This window comes from Schistocerca piceifrons, chromosome 2 (genome assembly GCF_021461385.2).
Source record: "Schistocerca piceifrons isolate TAMUIC-IGC-003096 chromosome 2, iqSchPice1.1, whole genome shotgun sequence".
In the NCBI taxonomy this organism is placed as follows: domain Eukaryota; kingdom Metazoa; phylum Arthropoda; class Insecta; order Orthoptera; family Acrididae; genus Schistocerca; species Schistocerca piceifrons.
The window spans coordinates 360,700,214-360,711,569 of NC_060139.1; the positions used below are offsets into that span (position 1 = coordinate 360,700,214).

Sequence of the window (11,356 nt, forward strand, 5' to 3'; positions counted from 1 at the left end):
AAATTTTTGGCCACCCTCTATACTCTTAATCTACTATTAGTAAGTTACAAATCTTATTCATTTAAACATTCATAATAATGAACAATCATCAAATGAAGCGATTGTTCTTTATAATAAATAAAAGAGAACTGAGAAATCATTTGTAGCATTCACACTGGTCAAAAAAACCATAACCAAACTAATAACTATGGCACGGACACAAATCTTATGAGAAAATTTATTGTCTCACTGTTGTGATAACATAAATGACATATGTATAATTTTTTTAAAGGATGGCTTAAACACTGTCCTCACCTGAGATTCATACGGAATGTTGACCATGGTAAAACTTTAACACGATGTCCCATCATTGACATTTTGTGAAGAGTTGGTTGCCGATTAAAAATCACCAAGTCTCCATCACGGACATGTCGTTCTACTTTATATCCACACTGCAAATGCAGATCTGAAGATTTTGGATGAAAACGCAAATCAATACGTTCTCCATTGTCACGGACAATGTATTTTGCACCTGGATACTGCGAATTTCCTCTACGTACCAATTCTTGCATCCTGTAGAAAGTTAAATGTTTAACAGTAACACAAATAACATATGTTCCCAAACAGTCATTATTTCGGGTAAGATATGGGCTTCCTGAAATAGTACTTTAACTAAAAATTAATAACTTGTTTGAAATTCGCAAGGAAAAACAATGTTATGTGACAAGTAAAATTTTTCTTGGAGCGCAATATAGAAACACGTGACAGAGTTGCATAAAATATCCTTTGTCATAGTAGGTGCACACCAAGCACCACCAGGTGATTTTAATATGTTCATAAATGATCATGAATCTCAACTGGCCTATTTAAGAGAACAAAAGAAGGATGTAATGGTTGTTGTAATTTTAATACAGATTTTCTAATGAATTTTTCCGGTAAGCATTTACTGCTTTCAGTATCACTGTCATCAACTTATTTCCTACTGTAAACTTGGGCACATAATTGCTCAGAAACAACCATTTACAATTAAAAAAATTATGTTACAAAAAGTCAAAGACCTCCATGACTTGACATACATTCCCTTCATTAAACATTAATACTGATAAGGTCAACAATACCACTAAATCTGAATTCTCAAGGGTTATCAGCAAGACAAAAACTGTTTATTTTAGAAAACCTAAAGTTGGGTATAGATAAACGGGTGTTAAAGGTAACAAGGACAGCTGCAGAAATCACAAATTTGTCACTTTACTAGCGAAGTTGAATACATACTTTTAGTTAAAAAAGGCCTGAGGAATGATAAAATATTAACAAATAACAATAATAACACATATGTCTACCATTTACCACTTTAACAAATCAAACTCATATCATAACAACAAAACACTGACTTACTTGTCAATGTTAAAAGGAGTTACTATTTCAGGAAATGTCATGTTCTGTGCGATGGACCTCGGAACACCAACTTGATCAATACGAAGATTTGGGTCAGGAGTAATTACAGTTCTTGCTGAAAAATCCACTCGTTTACCCATCAAATTTCCTCGTATTCTCCCTTCTTTTCCTTTTAACCGAGCTTTTATGGCTTTCAGAGGTTTTCCGGACTTCTGCATTGCACTAGAAACATAAAGATAATTTTGTAAAACCAGAACAAATAATTTTCATAAATAAAAATTTCAATCCTTAATAAACCATAAAATTAAGACACCAGAATAATTCAGCATTATTAAAATAAGATTGTAAAAGAGTAGGGTCAACTCTACAAACAATGAATTATAAAATTATTGCACCATTTGAGTTTGTACCTTCAAAAAATTCTGCAATTCCACTGCAACCAATGGAAAGCTACCCACTATGCCACTGCTAAGCATATTTGAATATCCAAGATGTATGGAGAGAAATAATCTGCTTATGTCTTAAATATAACCTACACTCTGATATATATGCACAGAACTCACTACTGTCACAATTCTCTATAAAATTTGTGGAATTTTCAAAATTGTTGTAATAAGTGAAGGAAAGCTACAATAACAGCTAACATAAATGCAAAAGCAAGACATGTGGTACATTGTGTTTAAACCTACAAAAACTCTCAGGCAATTAAATGTTGTGTACATAACAAGGCGATAATCAAAGTGGACACCAAGCCACAGTCATCACGAAGTGTCAAACATTATTAGCGGAACTCTGCAAAATACAAGATTTAGCAACACAATGTCAATCTGAACAACTGCAAGGTAAGATTCTGGTTTTCTCCAATCAAGACAGCAATGACATCTGGATCACTGCAAGCGCTTGTATCATCCTAAACAAAAAAAATTTTTTTTGAGAACTCTACTCCACAATAATTATAACTGGTTGAGAGCCTTGGTTAAAATGGAAAATACACTTTCAAATCTACGAGTACAGAGAATAACGCTGGGCTTTAGGCTTGTATGATGATACATTGCCAAAGTTAAAGGTGTTTTTCCCTTAGCTTACATTCATTTCATCTTTGACATATTAATAAATTAAATTCTAAACAAATATTTACCGTTGTATCACCATGGCAAAATTTAATAAATCAACTCCATTAACTTTGTACTTCATTGTTTCGAGTGGTTCATTTCTTACTTAACTGTGCATGTCACCTTATTAAAACACACTTCATAATGAACTGCACTTATCAACTTTTACCCATTGAACATCTAATGAAGAATACAGCTTACCGTGGTAGACCAGGCATATCATTATCAACTAGTGTGGCAACATGGAACTGCAACATTTTGATGTTTTCTGATATCACATGTGCTGCAGCTCCAGCCTGTTCATTTCGCATCAGTTCATTGTTGGATTTTATAATATCAGCGAGCTTGTGTGTGAGATCATCCTGGAAAACAAAGGCACACAAAAATTATTAACCATTTACAGAACTGCATACAGTAACTCAAAGTATGCAGAATAAGTCAAACAAAAGATAAAAAAATGTACATGCAACAGTACATAAAGTAGATATTACACTTTGATTTTACAAAAGAGTTCTGCGCAATTAATGAAAGCAAAGCATTAGCATAAATAAAAAAGTGTTCACCACCCTTCCCCCCCTCACACACACACACACACACACACACACACACACACACACACACACACACACACACACACACACACACACAGAAGACAGAGAGAGAGAGAGAGAGAGAGAGAGAGAGAGAGAGAGAGAGAGAATCAACTTGCTATTATAATGACTCTTTGTTCCTGAGAATGCACTCAGCATTCAACCAACACACCTGGTTTCTCGCAGAACCGTACATAACAACAGCAGGGCGCACTGAAAGTGGTGGCACAGGAAGTACTGTGCATATCATCCAGTCAGGCCTTGCAAATTTTGGATCCATTCCAAGAATGAAGCATTCTTCATCTGTTATGTGTTTCAGGATTTCCCAGACTCTCTCTGCACTTAAGCTGATTTTCTTCTCTTGTGAATCTTCATTGACATGCTTCCATTCAGCAGTCAAATCAAGTCCAGCGCGACGAATACTTGGCTGGTATCGGCCACAACCTCCGTGACCTTGCTTACGAGGCTGACAACAAAAGAATTTCATAATTTTGGTGGATCACAGAAGTAAGTTTCAGTAAGACTGAAATATGGTATAGTTGTACCTGTTGATTGTTGGGATCATCAGGGTTATCTTTATTCAAATCCATCTCATCACCACCTTCGCAAATGTTCTTTCCCTTGCACAGGTCATATACATAAGTAAGTCGCTTTCTTGGCTGACCTTTTGATTTCATAACAACTTCCTTAATCTTTGGATTAGTCTGAAATGATGAGAAATATTGATTTGTTACATTGTCAGCATAATGATGAGTGCATAAGCCACAAATACAACACTGTTATTATATCATTAATTCATAAACAGCTTAATCAATGAGAGAAGCAAATTCATAAACTAGGGAACAATTTTGTTGAGAAAATTTAATGTATAAGAAATACAATCTTCCTAAAAAAAATTATTTTCTATGCTCTACAGAAACTTAACAGTGCTCCTTTTATTACACTGCTACCTCTATGATTTGAACACTTTAAAGGACACACATATAAATAGTATTTTATTATTCTACCTTAATCAAAAGACTGAAATAAAATATACATAAATACTACTGTCTTACCGGACTGACGAGAAGCTTTGAACAATAAAAACAAACGCAACGCAGAATCTTTATAGTTTTGGTAAGGAAACCAACATGGAACACTGGCTTTGCGAGATCTATGTGACCAAAGTGTCCAGGACACTCAGTTTGGTTTCCTGCAACAAAAAAACAATTAGGCACTCAGAATTAAACCAAGTATAAAAATTATTGCTTTGGTACAACTACAGTGATTTCACCTGCACAGGTCTGACATCGGGAATTTCTGTCCATCACACCCTGTCGTGGATCCATCAGCCCACCGAGCTTTGGTCGACCACCTTCATACGTTTCCGAGTAGCGGATACCGCCCTCTGTGACTGACATACGTCGCTGAAAAGACATAATGACATATTAAATGCCCATTTAAAATTCAGTACCACAAAGCTCTGTGCAGTAGAGGACACAACCAAATCTTCAGCACAGAAAAATGTGATATCAGCATATCTTCACACAGAAAACTAAACTATTACGCATTAAAAAGTGGTATATGATACTCACAGCTGCAAGCTATTATTGCATTTTAATGTCACTTGTCTCATAAGGACCTTACTTTCCCTTCAACTTCAGTAATAACACAAAAATGAATTTTTTTAAGTTTTGGAAAACCCACACAGTAATACATTTGCATAAGGATAGAAGGAAAATTTTTTCTAACTTTGTAAGTACAACTACTGAGACAGAAGGAGGATGCAATATAATACATGAAATATCGAAAAGGAACAAATGTCAGAAAGGACACATGCTTATGTCGAAAAAGGTAATCTGTGTTCTTTCCATATAAGCCATCCTGGCATTTGCCTTACATGACTTAGGGCCACAAAAAGCTAAATTTGGATGGTTGGAGAGATATTTGAACTCTGATCCTTTAAAATGTGAGTTCCATATATTAACCACTGCACTATCTCACTCACAGGGAGGAGAGTGATCTGAATACTGCAAGAGACTCAACAATCGCTTTCTAGCATATAAAGTAACTATAGGTATAAAAATTAATTAACATGGTCACTATCCATAGCACTAGGCGAACAGCAAGCACAAAAAGGGATAAAAAGTTTCTTAGCTTTCATATAGTTTCCCATCTAAGTGAGATCTTTTTAAAACACCTCTCCACTGCTTAACATTACAACTATTTGGCGAGTTATGACCTACTCTTCCATGGTCTATATGAAACATTCCTGTAACACATAAGTTATTGAACAATAAACAATCACAGAAATTAAACAATTTATAGCACAATTCCACAACAGTAAAGAAGGTAGGAAGGAAAATTAGGTATCAACATCCCAGTGACAACAAAGGTCATTATTCATGGAACACAGGCTCACATTGGAGCAGTAAGTTTGTTGGGTCCCTAGTTTGAACAATCAGAAAATGCTACATTTCACACTCAACAGATAAATTTGGTGCTGAAATGTTGCTTGTCGCAGCCTTTTGAAGCATTACCAAATAACTGATAGGTCAATTTTGCGTTAAATCAATTTCCAACTGAATTTCTCCACTTTTATTATTGTATTACTACTTTCCCCTCATACACCTTATGGATTAGGGCATTTTGATGTCTAGCCCATGTCCCTATCAGTCATCCAATTCAGACAGCAATGTACATCACCACCCTTTTATATAAACTGAAGACTAATTAAATTCCTTTCTCACCACAATATTGCAAAACATTTAATCGGAAAATTGAGTGCAATTTCATGTACACAGGTTTTTTATCCCCTGCTCCCCCTCCCCTTTTCTATCTCTCTCAATAAGAACAAACGTGACAAATGTTCATCCTTATTTAATAGCTTAAATAATTTCCAGTAGTACAGGAATTTATTCAATGGTCTTCAAACTTACATTCATAAGTGCCTCCTTGCAAGTCAGAAGGATAGGTATTATGTGATTACATACAACTGGGAGAAATTATTCATTGTTAAAAAGAATAGGTGCAAAAACTGCTATACTTTCACATCTTCATACTGCTGGTTCTTTCTTTACCAAGTACACAGTTATCTGTAGTATTGTAAATCAACCAATCAAAGACAGACAAGGATAACAGGAAGCAAAATAATTTATTCTTTTACTAATATGCATTACAATATTTACAAAAATTCATGTAGAACTGCCAATATTTCGATGAAGTTGCTGGTGTTGGAGAAACTTAGACCTACAAGTACATTAGGGTTCCGTACACAAAATAATTTAACAATTTCCTATGCCTAATGGCATCTTCAAATTCACGTGGCAAAAATATCACTCAGTGGTTCTACTCATACACCACTGATTTTTCTATATTCCTAAACAAACGAAACTCAGCCGAGGCAAACACTGAACCTGAAGCTTTGATGGAAATCATGGTGTTGGTAAGTTTCTGGTGGGGATAAAACTCCCACTGCAGGCTTTCATCGCACATTATCTTATTTAAATAGAAAATATAACGAGAAAGCAATATTTCCCACTCAAAAATATTACTATGCCCGAATGGATTGTAGACCATCCATAAAACAATGCGTCAAATGTAGAATAAGCCACACAATTTTCGAAGAAGCAAAATGGCATCTCCTGCAAGGCTTTATGCTAAATTACTGAAAGACAGTTCTGCATACAAAACTAAACTTCATATCACTAATTCCCAAGATCCTACTAAATCTACCCACGAATCAACCAAATTTATCAAGGACTTTCTTCCTTTTTCTCCTTTAGTGCTCACAAAACACACGCAACACTACAAGAATTTCAATATCTGTCCAGATATTAAGAACCTAACACAATCCTGTTCGGGGATTGTTTCTTACAACTACTAATGAAAACTTCAAATTACGCAACACAATCTGGTTCCAAAAATTTTGAAAATATGGCACTTTAAATCAAACATTTTCAAACACACAATAGCTGATCCGACTATTGTTTACTAACAATTTCATCTGGAGAAAGGATGCCAAACTGCACACGTTTGACATAACGCACAGGCGCCTTAGAATCATTCGTCGACATCTTGACTGTCTTGTCCCAACTTGTTCCACTGATGGCAATTCCGAGGTTTTTCCCTACTATATCTCAAAGATATTGCAACCAAAGACAATTCCATGAATTTACCCTCGTTGTACCCAAAGACCTTGTAAAAAATAACTAGAGTCACTGATGGCGCTGCAGTCGCGGGATAATTTGAACCTGCGGCTGGACGCCTATAGTGGTTGTAGTCTAATGTGTTGTGTAGTACTGTTGTTTATGAAGACCCTGATTCGACGTTGTATATTTGTTGGGGCGTACATACAGTATTTGTTACTCGTAATTCTACTGTCTGTACGTTCCAATCAAAAGAAGTACAATGGTGAAGAGTTGTGCAGCGATTAATTGTACAAATAAATTCGAGAAAGGAACGAATATTACATTTCACAGGTATATGGATATTTTAAGTTGTTTTGTATGTCAGTGCACTTGCTTAGTAAATGTTTTTGTAAGACGGTATTAGCATAATGTCTGTGCATATATTTGCAGGTTTCCTTTCTCAAAACCACAGCTGTTACAAAAATGGTTGCACGCTGTCAGGAGGCAAGATTTCCGACCGACAGAATACCATTTTATAAGTTCCGATCATTTTGAAGAAAGTTGTTTCCTTGAAAATTACGTAAACCGCAGGAAGCTGAAAGATGATGCTGTTCCATCCATCTTTCGTTTTCCAGACCATATACAGCAGAAGATAATTTTTTCTTTGTGAACCACATTTTATTTTAACTATAAAAGTTGAGTTGCAAGCAACACGAAATTTGAGTTAGCAGGCTTTTTATCGTTATAAAATGCAACTGAATGTGTGTAATTGTAATCTGATTTCACAACTTCTCTCGATGGAACAGTTGTTGAGTTTTATTTATTATATGAAAAAACCATACATATAAACTGAAGTGTACATCTTCGAAAGTAAATATTGTGACTAATGCGATACTGGATGCCTGCCTAAAGTCTTGTTTGTTGTAGCTGGCTGATCGGTAGTGGTTTCATGGTCTAGGTTAGGTTGAAACTTGATAATTTGGTCGTGAGTTGCCAAAGCACTACGCCATATATAACTCACTTTTCGTCATAAAATCTAAAGCAAGGTAGAGGCAGAAAATATCTATTAACATAGTGGGCAAATCTTCGAGTATTTTGATGCATTTTGCGTACATCTATCGTAAATGTACTACGAAAAATGCTAGGGGTCCAGTGCATAACTTTTAGCTACGGCAGATTCCATGTACTACATAACATAAATTCATAAACAGTGACTAGTTGCTGTTTGTTCATAAATTAAAAACTATATTGTAGTAACGTATTTAAATGAGGCATTATGTTTGTGACCTAACTCTAGGGAAGGCATTTTATAACCAAAAGCGATGTATAAACATTTGAAATCCGCACGTCAGTTTACCACTCTAATGGCCGCCGACCAGCTATTCAATTTGTCCGCTCTTCACAGTCGACCACTGGTGCTGTTGTGGGGGTCTGGTTCACGGCCGCCTGTATTAGAGGCCGGAGGATTGAAATGTGGCAACGTTACGTTAAGGCCTACCGCATGGATGTGGCCATAAGGCAGCGAACGGAAGCAGTTGTTTACGTACTTTCGCGGTGTCTGTTTTATCCGACATTACAGTGTAATTATGCTATACTGGACTCTGCAAAAATTATAGCAGGTAGTCGTGACTACAGTAGAAGATATAACACAATGTAAGTATACAATTCTGTGAAGTTTGTAGTGTTTTTACATGTATTTGTGCAAGTGTGCTACGTGAACGACTTTCGTCTACACAATTGCAACAAAAGTTCTACTATATCCTAGATACAATTCGAGAATAAAGTTTTGAATTCATAAGGTTAGTAGCAGAATCTTCTCCTAAGTGATTTGTGTTACTATTGTAAATATTTCTACACATTTGATTCTATTGTAGACTTGTGTTTTGTGATGTCCAAGCAGTAGAAAAAACCAGTCCACTCAAATTCTCATTTGCTATATTTACATAATAGTATTTTGATTTAAGATGTTAGCAATTAATGCATCATTCTATTTGCAGATGCCAGAAAAATGTTGTGTTCCTGGTTGCAACAGCAACTACAAATCCAGCAATGAAGAGGGTTACATCTCAGTGTTCAGATTCCCTACTGAACAGGAAAACAGAAAACGATGGACAAGAAATATCCCCCGAAAGGACTCGACTCCATCAAATGGAAGTGTTGTTTGCATTAAACATTTTGAAGAAAGTGACGTATCAAGAGTGGAGATTTACAAGGATTCTGATGGGAACTGTCACGAGTTTCCTCGTCAAAGGCCAGCTTTTACCAGAAGCTGTGCCAAAAATATTCCCTGGGTTACCATCGTATTTAAGTAAGGTGCAGCCTCCAAGAAGGTGTTTGTCATGTTTGTCATTTATATTGGAAGGAATATGATAATACATTCCAAATAACAGACTGAAATAATTGCAAGTCTGCAAACAATGTTAGTAGGCAACTCAAAAAATTGTTTGCTGAACTTGTATATCCAAATCTCGGGTAAGAAACGTCATAATATGAAGAACATGTGAGTTATTGAAAAGTTCATCGTTGCAAGGAAACGAGAATAAAATGCGTAATTCCGACATAAAGTCGGCGTAATACTGCGAGAAATTAGCTTTTCTAGGTTACTGTCTTATTCATAAGGACCAAATCTACAAAAGATAAAAGTGATTGCGTATTTATATCTGACACGTCTTCTCCATTCGACGAAATCTAAGCTTTATTCTCGGCCTAGCTGGTCACGCTAGCCGGCCTACTGACGTCACTGGCTACGTCGTTGTCAGCTTGACGACTCCGGCCTCTAATACAGGCGGCCGTGCCTGGTTGTACCACACAAGTTGAGTACAAGTATCTCTGGTGTGAGGAATCAGGAGCGGTCTTCATCTGTACCTAGGGCTGGTTTAAGGACCAAGTGACAAAAGCCGCCACATGAGACGCCTAGCTGAGAGAGGCGCCAGTGAGGATACAGCTATGAGATCTCTAAGCAAAACGTTTCACAATTAGTAGAGGCAGCTCAAGTCAATCAAAAGTGCAAGAATTGTATAAAGAGCGTATCATAATTCAGGTCAATTCATACTGGTCGTCACGCCACGACCCACAAAAATATTTCACAAAGCATTTCAGTTGGCAGCATTCACATAGGCCATCAATGGACGCTCACGTCATGCCTCATGATGTCAAGGTTTCTCGGGAAGAGAATTTTGATGTCGTCTCTAACATCGAAAGCTAAACCGTTTTCGCCGCTCACACACACACACACACACACACACACACACACACACACACACACACACACACACATACACACAGTGTTACAAAAAGGTATGGCCAAACTTTCAGGAAACATTCCTCACACACAAATAAAGAAAAGATGTTATGTGGACATGTCTCCGGAAACGCTTAATTTCCATGTTAGAGCTCATTTTAGTTCGTTCTTCAACCTACGCTCAATGGAGCACGTTATCATGATTTCATACGGGATACTCTACCTGTGCTGCTAGAACATGTGCCTTTACAAGTACGACACAACATGTGGTTCATGCACTATGGAGCTCCTGCACATTTAAGTCGAAGTGTTCGTACGGTTCTCAACAACAGATTCGGTGACCGATGGATTGGTAGAGGCGGACCAATTCCATGGCCTCCACACTATCCTGACCTCAACCCTCTTGACTTTCATTTATGGGGGCATTTGAAAGCTCTTGTCTACGCAACCCCAGTACCAAATGTAGAGACTCTTCGTGCTCGTATTGTGGACGGCTGTGATACAATACGCCATTCTCCAGGGCTGCATCAGGGATTCCATGCGATGGAGGGTGGATGCATGTATCCTCGCTAACGGAGGACATTTTGAACATTTCCTGTAACAAAGTGTTTGAAGTCACGCTGGTACGTTCTGTTACTGTGTGTTTCCATTCCATGATTAATGTGATTTGAAGAGAAGTAATAAAATGAGCTCTAACATGGAAAGTAAGTGTTTCCAGACACATGTCCGCATAACATATTTTCTTTCTTTGTGTGTGAGGAATGTTTCCTGAAAGTTTGGCTGTACCTTTTTGTAACACCCTGTGTATATATATATATATATATATATATATATATATATATATATATATATATTGGTAGTGGATTTTGTGCTTTTGTGATTTTTAATCTTCATTTTCCTTATATTGTGCTTTTTTCGCGATAAACTGCA

The 11,356-nt window shown here is 36.7% G+C and overlaps 1 protein-coding gene across 1 annotated transcript in view; it reads right to left on the minus strand.

Annotated features, from left to right (window-relative positions):
* Positions 1-7,178, minus strand: part of LOC124774702 (DNA-directed RNA polymerase II subunit RPB1) — a 44,041-nt gene extending 36,863 nt beyond the window's left edge. The window contains exons 1-8 of the mRNA XM_047249502.1: positions 7,054-7,178; positions 4,350-4,482; positions 4,132-4,268; positions 3,622-3,780; positions 3,249-3,542; positions 2,688-2,848; positions 1,375-1,596; positions 295-552 (exon numbers count right to left, since the gene is read on the minus strand). Of these exons, the coding sequence (XP_047105458.1) occupies positions 295-552; positions 1,375-1,596; positions 2,688-2,848; positions 3,249-3,542; positions 3,622-3,780; positions 4,132-4,268; positions 4,350-4,482; positions 7,054-7,131 (1,442 nt within the window). The 5' untranslated portion in view covers positions 7,132-7,178. The remainder of the gene's footprint in view (positions 1-294; positions 553-1,374; positions 1,597-2,687; positions 2,849-3,248; positions 3,543-3,621; positions 3,781-4,131; positions 4,269-4,349; positions 4,483-7,053) is intronic.
* Positions 7,179-11,356: the final 4,178 nt, after the last annotated feature.